Source organism: Rhinolophus sinicus, linkage group LG07 (genome assembly GCF_036562045.2).
Source record: "Rhinolophus sinicus isolate RSC01 linkage group LG07, ASM3656204v1, whole genome shotgun sequence".
NCBI lineage: Eukaryota > Metazoa > Chordata > Mammalia > Chiroptera > Rhinolophidae > Rhinolophus > Rhinolophus sinicus.
Window position 1 is genome coordinate 76,962,369 of NC_133757.1, and position 17,458 is coordinate 76,979,826.

At 35.1% G+C, this 17,458-nt stretch overlaps 1 protein-coding gene across 11 annotated transcripts in view; it reads right to left on the reverse strand.

Annotated features, from left to right (window-relative positions):
- Positions 1–17,458, reverse strand: part of MARCHF1 (membrane associated ring-CH-type finger 1) — a 633,309-nt gene that overhangs the window by 122,288 nt on the left and 493,563 nt on the right. For all 11 annotated transcript variants that reach the window (XM_074337792.1, XM_074337794.1, XM_019737038.2 and 8 more), the window contains one exon: positions 8,361–8,411. In XM_074337792.1, the coding sequence (XP_074193893.1) occupies positions 8,361–8,411 (51 nt within the window). The remainder of the gene's footprint in view (positions 1–8,360; positions 8,412–17,458) is intronic.

Here is a 17,458-nt window from a genome sequence, read left to right on the forward strand (position 1 = left end):
CCCAAATGTCTTGCCTTAGAGTCGAATCCCTTTCCCCACCAACCGTCCAAATGTTGGTCATGTTAAAGCAGATAAAAAAGTACCTCCAACTCTTCGTGTTATCTGAAGGCTGAACAAATTAACTACGGTACTAACATTGAAAGAAGTCAAAACTAAATAAAGATAACATAGCTTAAGGACCATATTACTGAAGGCAAAAGGAGAGGATATATTTCAAATCCTCTGGTATTTATTATTTGCCAGAAGACATGTGAAGCCTCAGACATGATTTAATTGGTTAACAAAAAAGCTAGCTAGCACTACAGTATCCAAATCATGATCCCTGCAGGGAGTTCTCCTCTATCACCTTTGGTTGTAGTCACCTCAACCGACAGTCAGATCAACAGCTTTCCCAGTCTGGCCCCTAGTACTAGACACTCCCCTAACCCCCCATCTCCACCCAGATCCTCAAAATGCTTAGTTAAAGGCAAGCTTCCTAAAAGTTATGGCTTTTCCTAGTTCTTGAGATCCAGGAGAATTATGGAGGCCTGTCCTAGATAAAATCTGAAAGAAAAAATAATTGAAACCTCAAAGAACTTTTTAGCTAGAGATAACAATCCAGAACAATGTACAATAATCCTAGAATATATATTTCATAATGCCAGTGACTTTAACAGCTCTGATAGCTTTGAATCTCTAGCATCTAAAATAATTTTTTTGCATACAGTAAATAGATGTTCTATAACGAACATATGAGTGAAAAATCATAGATGCTGTATTGTTTTATCAAAATATGGACAGTCAATCCAGTTTTACCCAAACAAACAAAGCACATCATCATGCAAAATATGAATCCTTTATGTGTATATGGAGATGTAATTCTCCTCTTTGTAAAACTAAGTATTCCCCCCCCACCAGCAAACATGAATACACACACACACACACTCCATTGTATTGATGCAATTATGTTAATCAGATCTAATGACCATGAAAGGACAATGACCTGAAAGCTGTATGAGCACACCTGTATTCCAGAGGGCAGGAGAAAAATCCTACAAACATTCAGGAGCTGACCAAATCAGTGAAATTGTTAGGAGTCCCCTGTGTTATGCATGTCATCACATTCTCTTCAGAGTGAAGGACATAGTTTGCATTTTACTTTACTGTTAAGAAAGACCCAGAGTGTTCAGTGGGACTCTGGGTTTTAGTGACAGGAAAAAGCTAACTTTGGAATAATGCTCAGACCCTTTAGCAGATGACGCAGAAGACAACCAGTTTTGAATGGGGCCTAGAATGAGAGGCAGAGGGAGAGAGACAAGAAAGATCGGCTGCAATGCAAGCAGCCTTGATGCAAGAGCCATAATAAGTGGCAAATATTATACTATAAAGTCACCATGGTAAATAAGAATGCAAGACCCAACAGGAGAACTGCAGTGAAAACCCTAGTTCAAGGCCATACTGTGGTAGCAGAGTTCTCTTCATAGTTTGGAAAGCAGCTCCAGGAATGCTACTTGGCTCTGGAAAGACTGAAGGCCTGACCATGGACATCAGTTGGCCACATGATGGGGGCTTTCCCTTGTGAACTTGATAATATGAGTATTATTATCTGCAATTCAGTATTATTATCTGCAATTATCTGCAATTCATGAATCGGCAATTCATCGAATAACTGGACTTGCTCATTACGAGGAGGGAGGGTTGCTGCCATACAATGAGGAAACAAGAACTATTTTAAAACTTGGGGGATCCACTGTGGCATTATTTATGTTTATTGACACCCACGCTTAATTTCAAATGGCTGATTATAGCCATGATCTGTTAAGGGCACAGTAATCATAATGGAGATCAGAGACATCTCACCAGCCAGCCACCTAGTCTAACAGAACTGAACATCAAGAATGAGGGATATCTGAAATGAGTGGTAAAAGAAGGTGATGAATCACTTAGGGCTTTGGCAGCGTCCATAGCAAAAGCTCATTTGACTCCTCCATGTCTTTTACTTCTACTCTCAGAAATTGTGACCACTCCTCATCTAAGAGTATCCTTGACAAGATGGAATGAGTTCATATGGCTCTGAGTGGTACAACGGATGGGCCATAGCAGATGCTGCCACTGTTCCATCAAGACCCAATCTGGCTCTTTTCACCGTTTCAGTACACGCTTCGGCTTCTGGGGACTTTTGTTTCTGAAGTGCCACAACTGCGATTCTCTTTGGAAAAGTGCCTTTGTCTTCTTAGACAGCTTTACCTGCATGTGAAGAGAGTCAATGTGCCTGGAAGTTTCCCTTTCTCTCAGTGACGCTGAGCCAGTGAATGACTGGCATGGGAGGATGCAAGTTCCTCTCCCATGCCTCAAGTCAGGACAACTTCAAGTATATTCCATGCCGCACAGTTCCCTTGCAGGACAGGGGAACTTTTCTGGACTTCCTCCTCTTCCCTGTCTTGCTTCTCCCACTTTTTTAATGGCTTCTCCTGGGAACACTCGCATAGGAAATCATTGCAAACAATTTTCATCTCAGGATCTGCTTCTGGGCAACCTGACCTAAGACAGATTCTTATTGCATATTAATGTGGACATTTTGAGTAGGATATTTGAGTCTGGAATTCCTGGCAGAAATATAAGCTAGAGCTACCTGTGTGAGAGTTGTTGGCCTGTGATGCTATATAAAACCACGGGCTAGGTGAGATCACCTAAGGAGTAAGTGTATATAAAGAAAAAGCCTCCGGATAGAAGAACATCGCAGGCTTTCTTAATCTTCCACCCACACCATTACTAATTCAACTAAAATGTATCCTCATCTTTAGCTTTGGTCCCAGGACAGATCTAGATTCAGGCTCTGTAAAAGTTCTCAAATTAGTTCACCTCATTTCTAGCTGTTTCCTAAGTCTACATACCATTTTACTTCATCAACTTACCCTCTAAAGGTACGCAGTCTCAGGATATAGCTGATTTACAGGCCCATTGTATAAGCCAACCAAGATGGGTCTCTCAATAAATCAGAACATTAAACACCTGTTCAAAGACGCAAATGCATGGCTCAGGTTCAGCTGAAAGAATTCCCAATACATTTTACATTTGGGGAACACTTTCCCCTTGACCTTGCTGAAAACCATCTTAGAATTTTAATGACAAGTCTAGCAAAATGTGGAGATGAAGATTTACAAAGGTAAAATCAAAGTATGTATTCGATCCAATAAACCCATCTATTTAAAATGAGATGATTCATACAATGCCTTGTACACAGTACATTTAAAAAAAAAAAATTGTGGGTTGAATCTCCACTTATTACAGAATAGACTAGGGTACACAGACAAGAGAAGAGAAAGCTTTAGAAATACTTTATACACTACACAGCATCTTTACCTTAACATTATACGTGACATTTCTAGACCAACTGAACAATTTAGAAGAACCTTTGTCAAGTAAATGAAGTCATGAGAATATCATAGGGAATAATGGAAACTAATTGAAATACCATTTTGTTAAGGCAGTGGCTTTTGAATTTCTTTTCATAAGTAGATTAGATTTTGTGAGCTGCCCCCTACATAGACCAAAAGCATAAAGGGTTTCAGTTAAAAGAAAATCCTAGATGTTGACTTGAATTGAAAGTACACAGCTTTCTTTCCTTTTGACAGTTTGCTTTTGAAAGGTTTTTCTTGTGAAATACATAATGTGCTGTTGCTAGTTGAATGTAATGATCCCAAGAAGAAATAAAAGAAAGGCCAAATTCGGCAAATTTTACATCTTGAGGAACCTATTTCTGAGCTGTATGTGTATTAAAAAGCAGCAATAAGCACTAATATCAAAAGCAGCTTTTCAAAAATAAAAAGTAAGTGATGGATAAATGGATAAATGTTTACATGGAGCTATTTTGACAATCTCACATACATTGTTTTGTTTTAAACCTATATAGCTTCTTGTAGCTTTTGGGTCAACTTTAACATATCCAAGGCCCACAAATCTTATTAGAATAATAATAAAAAAAGAGTCACAGGACTACCTGTCTTATATGTTCCGAAAACAAACTAGAAATATAAACTAATGAAAAATTAAAAGTTGGAATGACTAGAAAACTCAAAGTGTAACTGCAGTTGAATAATATATGGAAGCAAAGACGAAGGAGAACATTTTTAATGATCACTAATAATACAGTATTTGTCATTTATCCTATTTAGGTTTAGATATTTCGTATTCACAACAGCAAGATCATGCTTATACAGTCCTGAATAGCAGAAATAATAATATTCAGTTTCATGCATATTTATTTGAAAAAGTCTCAAGGATCTTGATGGGTTCTAAATCCATCTCTGTGTTCCCAAGTCAGATAACACTTGTATGACCAGACTGAAGAGAATGTATCCTATTATCAAAGTTCCATGTCAAAGGCCCCTAAAAACATTTATGTACCGCTTTCCTAATAATTCATGTTTTCTAGCTTCCATATCTTGTACTTATATCTCTTTAAACATACGTTCCTGACTATTGATCAAGTCACATCTGTTCTTCAAGGCTCTGTTTATATACCATTCTTCTAAGGGGTCCTCTTTGATGTCACTCTTTCTTCACCAAATGGAAGTGATCATTCTCTGAACTCCCATAGCTCCTGTCTGTACTTTTTTGGCTAATGCATCAGAGTTTCCTATGAATCTGCTCAGGTTCGGTGATTTTCTCGGACAGCTCACAGGACTGAGCTTATAGTCATACTCAGGGCTATGATTTATTACGGTGAAAGGGTACAAAAGAAAACCAGTGAAGGGAAAAGGGACGTGGGGTGAAGTCCAGAGGAAACCAAGAGCAAAGTTCCAAAATTTTTCTCCCAGGGAGTCATACAGGATGTGCTTCATTCATGCAGCGGTGAGTTGGACAACAATGTAAAGTGCTGTCTTCCAGGGAAACTCATAGAGACTCCATGCCCAAAGTTTTTAGGGGGGCTGGTTACGTAGGTATCCACTGCCTAGCATGTACCAAAATTCCAGACTCCCTTAGGAAAGCAGGTATTTAGATAAACCACATAGTTTGCACAGTTTAGGCATAGTGACGCATTCTTATTGATTAGGGTGGTACTCAACTTCTGAAATCCAAGTTCCCAGATGCTAGCCAAGGGCCAACCTGTCAGCAGGCTTTCCCAAGGATAAGAGTTTGGCTTGCTTGGTACCTTTTCTGCACAGGGAGTTATACAGTTGTACTTAACTTATATGTTATGTTATGTTATGTTATGTTATGTTATGTTATGTTATGTTATGTAATATTTTGTGTTTCAAATTCTTCACTGTAAATTCGCTGAAGACTAGAAAGAGATTTTTTTTCATGATTCCATCATTTCCAGTATAGAACAAGATTCCTGAGGGAGACATTCCACAAATGATGATTAGAAAGTCTGTAGATTAGGTAAGGAAGAGCAAGACATAGGCAGGAAAGCAGACTCAACAGTGCGAAGGACATTTTTGCGATCCCATCCTGGATGGAGTCCTCTGTGTTATCTGTGATATTCCCGTATCAAAGGATCGGACACAACACAGACTTGGTAAAGATAAGGAAGTCACCCATTATAAGTAATACTGATAAAATAATTTCTTATTGTTTTACATATATATAAAACATTATGTACCACTCTGAAAGATAGGTACTGTTATATATTCTCCTTTCACAGACAGAGCTACTAAGGAAGTTAAATAACCCTCCTGAGCAGTTACTCTACAATCTACATTCTTAATTACTCTGTTATATTGATTATCGCATCCTTGAAAAGCTTTATTTGACATAAAAAATTATTTTGACAAAATTAGAGGAAAAACATCCTTGTTCCATTTTAATATTTTCTTCTATACCGCTTTAAAAGGACTACAACATTGCTAGATTTTGCCATTTCATACTTGGTAAAGTTATGTGGTCTTAATGAAGAATTTATCATGTAGTAGTTCATGAAAAAGTAGTAAGGACTCAACAATGGATTTAGCATTTGTGACTATCATTCTGAACACAAACAAGAGGAAAGTTACATTGATTTAAATAAAATAAATGTATGCTCACTAAAATCTTTTTATCCCTTCAGGTGTGAGATAGTTGATTTTTGCTATTGTACAATTAGAGTTACTGTTTAAGAAGAGAGCTTTTCATTTCTATCTGAATAGAATGAATTTTTCTCATTAACTGTCTCCCACACAATGACACAATCAGTACATATCAGGGCCTAGAAGAACTCACAGAAGGGAAACTACACACCTGACTTTTTCACTTCTCAGAGAATAAATTATAAAGGCTAAAATGTTACAAACAAACTGTGTTATGTCAAACTCAAACAGCAGTTTGGAACTGCAGATATAATTTCATCCCTGGATAGTGAAACAATATATTTGGTGTGACAAAGGAGTTGTCAGTACCATTTACAAGTTTCTAGGTCAATATTAACATTAAGTTCAGAAGGAAGAGTGTCCTGCCGCTGCAGGCAAGGCTCTTCGTGAGGTGATGGAGATGACAGACCTTTGAAAGGTATTGTTTTAATTTACAACATGTAAGAAAATATCTCTCACGTGACTGATATCATCATAGTCATGTCACACAGGAAGCAACAGTGTCTGAGGAAGGGTAAGTTAATGTCTCGGGGTTACAGAGTAAAAAGACTTGCATTCAGACGATCTCTTTCCAGAGTGAGACTCTTAACCACTAGCCATGCTGACGCTCAAATTTGAATGTAATTATGTACACATGTTCAGTACCATATACTGAGATGCAATTCTCTATGGGTCTCTAGCATCACTGCATGTCTCGCAAGTAGAAGCACTGACTGCTTCTATTCTGGAATATCTTTTTAAAGATGTTTATATAGTGGATGGCATTGCAACATGGAGATATGGTCTCCCTATGGAGCATTGGACAGGCATGTTTACTCTCTATTAAAAATATTAGGGTTGTTTGCATTCATAGGGTTTCTCTTTAGTGTAAACAACCCTAATATTTTTAATAAAGTGTAAGAAAAAATGCCTGTCCAGTGCTCCACAGGGAGACCATATCTCAATGTTGCAATGCCATCCACTATACAAACATCTTTAAAAAGATATTCCAGAGTAGAAGCAGTCAATGCTTCTGCTTGCAAAACATGTAGCGATGCAAGAGACCCATGGAGAATTGCATCTCACATTAAAGTAGACCCATAGGGAGTGTATTTCCACTTCTTTTGCAAATAAACATGTAGATGAAAGTAAGTCTCCAAATACTCTTAGCAATAGTACATAAAATTTGCACGTAGTGTTTTTTTCTTACATTTCAGTAAATAAAACTTTTACCTTTAAAAAAATAAAAAAACAAAAATAAATAAAAATATTAGGGTTTCCTAAGGTTAGGGTTCTGTTCCTGTAATCCACCCAGTGTGTCACCTGACCATCTTGGCATTTTCTTGGAAGAAGTGGCCTCAGGAAACCAGCTTAAGAAAATGCCGATATTCTCGCTACTGCTATTTTTTCAATAAGTAATAAAGTCTTTCCTTTCTGAAAACAAAACAAAGTAAAACACAAAAGCTTCCTTAAATTGGGAGTGGATCTAGGTTCTGCAGTGCCTAAAGTTTATTTTGGTAGTGCATAAGGTTTATTTTATATTACACATATAAAATTATGTTCAAGGGTGTGGAAAGGTGCTGGCAAGTGAGGGGCTCTGTAACAGAAGTTCTATTCGTGGTAAATATATCTTTGTCTGAATTATATTTTTGGAAGTCATAAATTTCCAATTTGACAACTGGCTCTAAAAGACTTGTCACTCCCCAAACACCAAGTCTATACATTGTATAGTGCCTCATTTTAGAGAATAGCTCATATTTTTGTTTTTGAGGCAACATCTAGAGTATCTATCTCTCCCATGGCAACATTTTTCAACACTGTGGTTTCTTATTTGGATTTATAGTCAGTCTAGGGAGGTGTTTTTCTTGTTGTTGTTGTTGTTTTTTGTCATCTATTGACTCTAAAGTAAATGTGACCAAACAAATATCCCATGTCATAAACTGATTTCTAAAACCTGCCCTGGTGACAAAAATAAATTCGAAAAACTAAATTCATGGAAATTGTACCATGAATGTTATAGTTTCAAGTTCGTTATGTGGCAGCTCTATGATGCTTGAAATGAGAGAAAAAACGTACTTTGCATGACCCTCTGAAAGTAGCAAATTACCTTTTGCATATAGCACTGAAGAGGGAAAAATAGCTTTACTCATTTTGCTATGTAAAATTGTGTCCTTTTGTCACAGTATCAATTTGAAATAGTTGAAACCATTAACATATTTGTGTATTGTTCGTAGGTAACAATTATAGGTTAAATGTTAAAAAAACATTTACATGAACTCATAAAATATGGAAATCAATAAACCATTAAGAAAATAAATAAAACTGACTTACTTTTGAAATATTACTTGATCGACTTGCAGATCGTCCTGGGGATTTGTCATTCTGAAAAATAAAATTAGAGACATTAAAAATACAGCAATAGTTTTTACCACTGAGAAAAAAAAAAGCATAGCACAGCAGATGTGTAAATGCTCTCTATATTGTTCTGACTATTAGAGGTAGAAATTGCTTGTACAGGATGGCCTATCCTTACTAAATTGTATTTCTCTTTTACATATCAGTATCATTTTGAAAATGTTTCAATTACCATCGGGGTATATATCAGTCTAGAAGTATTTATTTTCAGGAAATGCTCATTTCTCTAGAAAAATATATTCAGTTCCTTTGAAATAAAATTAGTGGAAATACAGTCCATTATTTGCCCTTTTGCTTTTGCTATCAGGAATTTGAGTAAATTCTGGTTCTCAAGGTCAGTAATTATTATTATTTTAAAGATTTTTTTATTGGGGAAGGGGAACAGGACTTTATTGGGGGAACAGTGTGTTCTTCCAGGACTTTTTTTCCAAGTCAAGTTGTTGTCCTTTCAATCTTAGTTGTGGAGGGTGCCATTCAGCTTCAATTCTTGTCCTTTCAGTCTTAGTTGTGGAGGGCGCAGCTCAGGTCCAGGTCCAATTGTTGTTGCTAGTTGCAGGGGGCGCAGCCCACCATCCCTTGTGGGAGTCGAACCGGCAACCTTGTGGTTGATAGGACAAGCTCCAACCAACTGAGCCATCAGGGAGCTCAGAGGCCGCTCAGCTCAAGGTGCCGTGTTCAATCTTAGTTGCAGGGGGCGGAGCCCACCATCCCTTGCGGGACTCGAGGAATTGAACTGGCAACCTTGTGGTTGAGAGCCCACTGGCCCATGTGAGAATCAAACCAGCAGCCTTCAGTTAGGAGCAGGGAGCTCTAACTGCCTGAGCCACCGGGCCGGCCCCAAGGTCAGTAATTATTGTATACCAGGCACATGGTATACAAGTATGCATCTAACTTGTATGCTTCTAAGATGCATTTTATTACTCTTTTCTGTTATTTGCCTTTTAAAATAAAAAAAAACTGCTAAATGACACTTTTAAAATTTAAAACATTTAACTGTTTTAAAAAAAAGCAGTTTTAAATTATTTTAAAATTAAAACATTCAAAATAAGTTTAAAAAAATTATACCCTCAGTTGTTGCTCCTTAAAGATTTTCCAATTTACTTGAAAAGAAGTATAAAAAAAGGTTTTGAATAGGTAGCTTTTAAAAAGTTACAGTTTTAAAGTAGGAGGGGATGTTAAAGAGTGTCACCCCCTCGTTTCAAACTCGGAAGCATTCTGTTCCAGGCAGTCATAAGTTCATGACAAGGCCAAGGCCAGCCACAGGGCTTCTGACTACTCTAGTCTGGTTGTTCTCTCACTGTGCCAATTATTGGCCATAGATAATAATTGGGCAATCAGAATGTATGCATTTCAGATGTAGCAAGAGATCACAGTACTCCTATCCTTCGGTAGAGAAAATGTTATTGGAAGAACTTGTTCTACAAACCAAAAGTTTGTGAAGGATCTGAACTAACATTATCACTGAAATATTTTAAGATTCTTTTATAAAGAATTTTCTGAGCATCTGAACTCAGCACAGAAGTGGACTTGACTAGATACCCACAGAGGTCATTTTTGAGAACTAAGTTGTTACAATAGCCTGAAACTGTCCCATGACGACTGTTTGAGAAAGTTTCAGAAACATGCTGATGACAGGATATCACAAATGTGTTACTGTGCAAATACAATTGCTGCATTCACTGCAGATTGTCACTGTGTCATCTATAGGCTTGCAGATATTCCAGCTGAACAAACTTTTTCTTTACATGCAACATCCATCTCGTACAACTGCTGATGTCACTGTGGAACACATTATTACAAACCAAGATGAGTCACAACGATACAATTAGTTACACCTCATAACAGCCCCGTGATCCAGGGGGAGATTAATGTATCTACTACCCACAGACATTTTTCCTTGATTAGCTTCCTCTGGTGATGGAGAGAGGTACTTTTCTACTGACATCTCAACTCCTCTTTTAGAGACTAGAAAACAAAACCCATCCATCTTTCCTTCTCAGTGAAATTCAGGATTTTGACACTATAGAACAGAGGTGAATAGGCCACGTGTTGTAATAGGTTTTGGGAGTGGTTTTGTTGTAGTGTTTTTGTTTTGTTTTGCTTTGTTGTTGTTTTTTTAGTTTTTTGTTTTACGTTTTCTATAGTTAAATGTATTTGAGAATATGATTAAGGAACTAGAATTGAAAAGTGCTTCAGCAAGAACTAAGAAATGCTGCAGGAAATTCAATTTGGTATAAGATTACCTAATTTTTCAAACCAAATACAACTTTGTGGTGTTTCACATAAAACAAGGAGGGCCAGGTTCCCTCCACAATTGTGAAGGAACTCAGCAGGGGCTTATAATAAAGAGATAATTCTCATGTTCTTCACCAGCATCCCCCAATCTAATGGGAGGAAGCATTTGTTTGATTATTTAGTATTTCAAGAGATCTTTTACCTTAAAATCCATTGATTCCATTTTTTTTCTAATACGAGATTAGGCATTGAAAGAAAGAAATGAGCTTAGGCAAAGGTTACATTTTTGCCATGGCTAAGTTCTCTATTATCTCTATTCCAGTTAAAATATGGGAACAGAGTGAAGCACACTCGCTGTGCTGGCAGTGATATAGAGTAAGAGACTGACTTGCAATTAGACCTGTGGTAGAAGACTAGTTCTAGCAGGAGTATATTGTTTGACATTCCAGGACCTCAATTCCCTCGCTATAAAATGGAGATTGTTATAAGATCAAATGAGTTATACATGAAAACATTTTACAGATTGCATTATTTCTGTTGTTATTCACAGGTAGAGGAAACTCCAAAAGACTGCCCTCAAATTTCATGATCATCACAGGTTGCTAGACTCATACTTTTAGCATAAACATCTTTCTCTGTCCTGCAATTCTGCCTCTGTTGTGGATAAGATTCTGGCATATAAAACTTAAGAATAGAAAATCAAATTTTTCTCTACCCAAGAGGACTAAGGAAGTTTGGTCTGTCTTGCCTTTGAAGCAAAGCGCCAGAAGCACTTTCTCCCTTGGAAAATGTCCAAAGCAATCTGTCCAATTTGCTACTAATTAATTGGGTGGTTTGTCCCATTACTATCACAATGATATATTCTACTTTGTAGATTAGTCAAATATGGTTGTCATACCTTATTATGATCAGTTTAAATACTTTACCTTAGATTAAATAGAAGCCACCTTACACTCTAACATCACTTACTGGTACCCAAATTACACTAACCTTGCAGGTCAATAAAAGTTGGAACCAGTAAGTTCCAACAAAGTCTGCATGAAAAGTCTGGGATCATCAAGGAGTGATCCTGGATCTTAGCAGATAATTGACAATATACAGAGGGAAATACTTAAGTTTTGTAAGTGTTTTTTAATATTTTCAAGAGGTTTCTAATTTTTGGTTTGATATGAATGTAACTGATATTGTCAGTTTTCTGTGATTATTAATATAATAACATCTTTCAAATTTGATCTTACTAAACATGGTTGGATTTTTATTTTCATCAAGAAAACAATGATTATCAAACGAAAAAAAAATAATTACTAAATTGTTTTAATATATTTTTTAATGTTATAATTTAAGAAAAGTGGCATAGTTCCTTTAAAAGGAAATGGTCTGTGTTAAAGAATACACAGTGTGGCTGGACATGAAAATAGCTATATATGAATACTGTTTATTATATCATTGATCAGAAGAGGGCAGTAAGAAAACTTGAAGGAGGTTTTGTATGTGAACTGAAGCAAAAAAACTATTCCAGAATGAAGGAACCAGAATAAGACAGTCTCACACAGACGTTTGATATGATACTATCTGTAGTATTTTCCCCTTTGTTCCCCACCCCGACCCATGGCTAAAAGTCAAGAGTATTTGAAAGGAGAAAAAGAATGCGATAATTTGAAGGGTCAGAATTCTCAGTAGACAACAGAATATTTTTGCTAGGATAATTAAAGCTTGGAATAAAAGAAAAATCTTTAAAGACAATGTGGCTTATAAAAAAATTAAACAAGAAAATAGAGAAGTTGAATAATGCAATAAAAACTTGACTAACAGATATATAAAAAAATCACATGCTCATTAATTGAAAAATACTTTTTAATGTCTACAAACGTTAAAAAAATATTTGGCATCAAATAATACCTAGAAAAATTATTTAAATAGAGATTTTATAGGGCACTTCTTTTGATATTGAGCCAATAAAATTAGAAATAAAATTTGAAATGTGACTAATAAATCTTAATCACCTGAAAATCAACTACTACATATTTAGATATTTCTTGGTCCAAAGAAATGAAATTTTGCTGGAAAATTATAGCCAGAAACTCTAGAAAACATACTAAGAGCTACAGAACATAGAAAAAGCTGTATCCAGATAAAAATTTATAACTATACATTCTTTCATTATTAAAGAACCCAGTTCAAAACAAAATAAAAGAATATAGAAAAATTGTGTAATATACAAGCTAAAACTCATTAAGTGGATATAAATAAGAAGGATAAAGAAATACTTTCTTATATCAGGTCCTTTGGGAAGCAAAATTACAAAAAAAGATGTACTTCCTATAGTGGTTAGTAAGGAAAAGAGAGAGCAAAATTGTATAAGAAATGAGTAAGGATATATAACCAAAGACACGGAAAAGATTAGAAAAATGATAAAAGCTACATGTAATGCTAGTGCAACAATTTGAAAACCTAAAGGAAATGAATCATATTCTAGCAAAATAAATGTTGCCAGGATTTTTTCAAGAGAGAGAAAAACTTGATAGTAATGAAGAGATTGGAAAAGTAAATGAAAGTGTATATTCCCTAAAAAGGATATAGACATGATGATTACACAACTGTATCTTATTTTTGTATCTATTTTTGAAGAACACATAATTCCAATTTTATTTACACTATTCTTGACTATAAAATCATAAATTTCCCTAATTCATATTATTAATACTATATAAATGAAACTCCAAATGTACTCAGTCAGCACCCAAAAAGAAATAAAGAAGGGAAATTAAATTATGTTCTAATCTTATTTGGGACTACAGATGCAAAATTTCTTTAAAAAAATTACCTTATATCTTTAAAAAAATATTACCTTATATCTAAATAGGAGCATATTTCTTTGATACACCAGCAGTTTATTTTTTTTAATGTACAGGAAATAGGATAAATACAATTTATTCCAGATATTCCTGTATCAGGAAATCTGTCAACATAATTCTTTAGATTAATAAAGTGAAAGAGAAAAGCATTATGATCTTAAGTGGTGAAAAGATATTTGACAAACTTCGGCAGTCTTATTGCAATGTAAGCTCTAAGTAAAATACAAATTGAAGGAAACCTCTTAAAGTATTAAAGACAACATTCTATAAAACCAATAACAAATATTATTCTAAATGGTAAAATACTAGAACTATGGTAGTTAAAGAAATTCTGTTAGGGATGCTTGATCTTGCTATTATTATTCAAGTTGTCTGAAGGTTTCTAGCAAGTATAATAACAACAAAATAAATATTTCGTAGGAAAAATATTGAAAAAGAAGCAATAAAACAATCTTCTTTTGTTGATAATACTATTATAGTAATTCTAAGAATCTCTAGTTAAAAAAGAAAACTACTACAATTAATGGGAATTTGGTGCAATAGTTAGATACAGGATAATTATACCACAGCAGAGTCTAGTAAATTTTCTAAAATCCATTTTCCCTCCTTCTGTATTAACAGAATAGTAACTGAGTGTACCTCTTCCCAGTCACATTACATCTCCCTTCCAGTTATAGGTTGCCTATGACAAAACTCCCTTCAGTGAGATGTGAACAGAGCCAGCAATTGTCTGTTTTCAGCCTGTCCCATAAATCTAAAATTTATTTCACGCTTTTTCTATTGCTTTGTGTTAGGATGGTGAGTATCAGAATTAGCCAGGAAGCCACATATTAAAGATAGTAGAGCTGAATTCTCTTGAGTCCTTGAATGACCTCTGACAATTTGGAACATACTGTCTAAACTATCATGAGAGAGAGATATATAATATTGTATATCTTTTGAGCCATCACTTTTTGGATTTATTATAACAGTTGAGTCTATCCTAATGGAAATACTGCAAAATCAATAGCTCTCTTCTACCAATAAATATCCAGAAATGTGATAATAAAAACAAAAACAATAAAACACTTAAGAATAAATTTAACAAAGAAATCATAAAATCTTATTAAAATATAAACAATGAAATCTTATGAGAAGTATAAATCATGATCTGAACAAATGAAAGCACCATTTTTTGATGGCAAGATAATTTTATAAACATAAATCCTCTACAGATTGACATATAAGTAGACTGTAGTTCCAGTTAGGTCTCCAATGGGTCCTATTTCTTCTTTTCTGAAGTAGATAGGAGATAGATAAAATGATCTTAAAGAATATATATATATATAAAGAAATGCCTGAGAATAACCAAGAAATGATAAAAAAGGAGGTCTCCCTACGCTAGGCATTGTCTGTATTAAAAGTCTCTGTGATTAAGTCAATATGGTATGGCATAAGAATTAACCAAAAGGTCAGTGAAATCCAGAAGAGGAAATCAGAAATAGCTATAAGAATTTCATATATAACAAAACTAGTATTTTAAGTCAATATTGAAAGGATAGTTAATATAATAAATGCTTCTAGACAAATGGCTATCCATGTGGAAGTAAAAGTCAAACTCCTATCACATAGTACATACAATCATATACTCCAGATTGAACAGTCTTAATGTGAAAAAAATAAATCTTTGAAATAAGCCTAAATTATAAATGAAATACTGGAATAGGAGAAATTCTATAAAACTAATATAGGAATCACAAACTATGTCACATTTGATTATATTGAATCTGAAAAAAAAGACAAAAATTAAAGTGAATACACAAATCATAGAGTTAGAAAAAAGTACAACACAGAAGACTGATAAAGTTCAATTTTGATAATATACAAAGAGATTATGTCTATTCACACAATAAGGCAAGAGAAAAATCCCAACAAAATTTTAAGCAAAAGATAGGAATAGAAATTCACAAAACAGGAACTACAGATTTAAAAAAAAATTATTGAGTGGCAGTGGTTAGAAAAATTATATAGGTTTCAAGTGTACATTTCTATAATACAGATTGTCAATAAACATATGACAAGATACTTAAAATCACAATCAGGAAAACACAAATTAAAATAATAAGACATTGCTTTATACTCATTATGCTGGAAAAATTGAAGAGTGATAACCTCTGTTGCTGATGGGGATAAGAAGAAAGAGTACTCTTTAAAATTGCCAGTAGAAGTGTGAATTTTTACAGTATCATTAAAAAAAAATCTGGCAACATCTGGTAAAATAAAAAATATAATATTATGCAGTAATCTTACTGTTGGGAATCTAACCCAGAGAAATAAAAACACTGGTACATAAGGATGTGTGAATAAGAACATTTAATACAGATATGTTCTTAATTGAAAAAAAAGATTGCAATAAAGAGGTTCGAGATGATAATGTCTCAAAACTTTAAGCCCACCCTCCTAAATTCTGCTCCCGGCCTGGGACTCTGGAAATCACATTTCTGTTTCATTATCTGGCTCCCTCTGAAGCTCTCTACCACTAGGAAGGGGGAACCACAGGGAAACTGAAAGGTGAGAAAGGCTCCATCCTATTTGCTTCTGGTTGTCATCTTACCCGCTTCGCGTGTGTGCGCGCGTGCGCACAAGCTTGCGTGCATCATAGAAATGCTTCTTCACTCTCGTTGCAGCAGTTCCCTCCTGCAGCAGCTGCTGACACCCTCAGAAACACCCTCAGAAACAGCCTCATTGCACTCTTCAGACACAAGCACCCACCCAGCTGGCTACCTCCCCAGAAGTCTGAGTTTCAGTTCCAGGGGGCCCCTATTCCAAGCTTTTAACAATTCCAATGTCTTCCCTTGTTCACCCAGACATGCAATTCCAATTTGTAATATCTTGCTGTTCTTCGTTTTTTTTTGTTTTTTTTTTTTCTTTTCCTGTTACCTACTGAACACTCTTTTACAGCCGGGCACCATCTTTATATTAAATTCTCTGTTCAAACAAAAAGTCTGGTTTCTCTCTCTTGAGTAGATCCTGACTAATAGAGTAAGCAATACTCATCCATTGAGAAATGATTAAATAAATTACAGTAGAGCCACACCTTGGAACACTCTGCAATTATTTAAAAAACCCCAGGAAGGTCGCCACACCTCCTGTATTTTAATAATATACATATAATTTACAAATTGGCTCTGTGCCATTTGACCTAAAGAGATTTCCATAAGATAAGATTGAGTGTGAAGAGTAAAATGAGAAGTGGTATCATGATTATTTGTAAAATATATAAGAACAGAAACTCTAGAAGTGTCTATATGTGCATATATTTGTGTGTAGACATATATTTGTACATGATTATATGAGTACAAGAATCAAAAAAGGATATGCACAGTCATGTTAACGAGTTTTTTTGTGAGGGGAGATAGTAGTGGGAGGGCAGAGGGAGAGCCAGTGAAAAAGGAAAAAAAGGGGAGGGAGGAGAAAAGGCAAAAAAAAAGTCCTTAGAAAGCAAAAGAGCCTGTTGGACGCCTGTTTATGTTAAAATAATATATGTATGTGATATGTATGCAGAAATTACAAAGCAAATATGAAGTTATATCTTTACCTTGGTAAGTGGTTATATTCACCCATGATGTATTATTAAGGTGAAAAAATCTGAAAGAACAATGTATAAAGGGCAATTTCATTTCTTTAAAAACAAATATACAGAACCTCTATGTGATCATGTACGAAGTGACAATTAAGTTCGCGAACTGATCCTAGAAAAAAATGTTACATACCTCTGCTGAAAATCACTATAGTCACCTTTGAAGGACTCCCCTTGGGAAGCTATGCACTGATGCCAGTGCCCAGTCCACCTTTCAAAGCAATTTTGGAACTCTTTTTCTGGAGTGGCTATAAGAGATTTCGTCATATTACCCTTGATGTCCTGAATGTCATCAAAATGTCTTC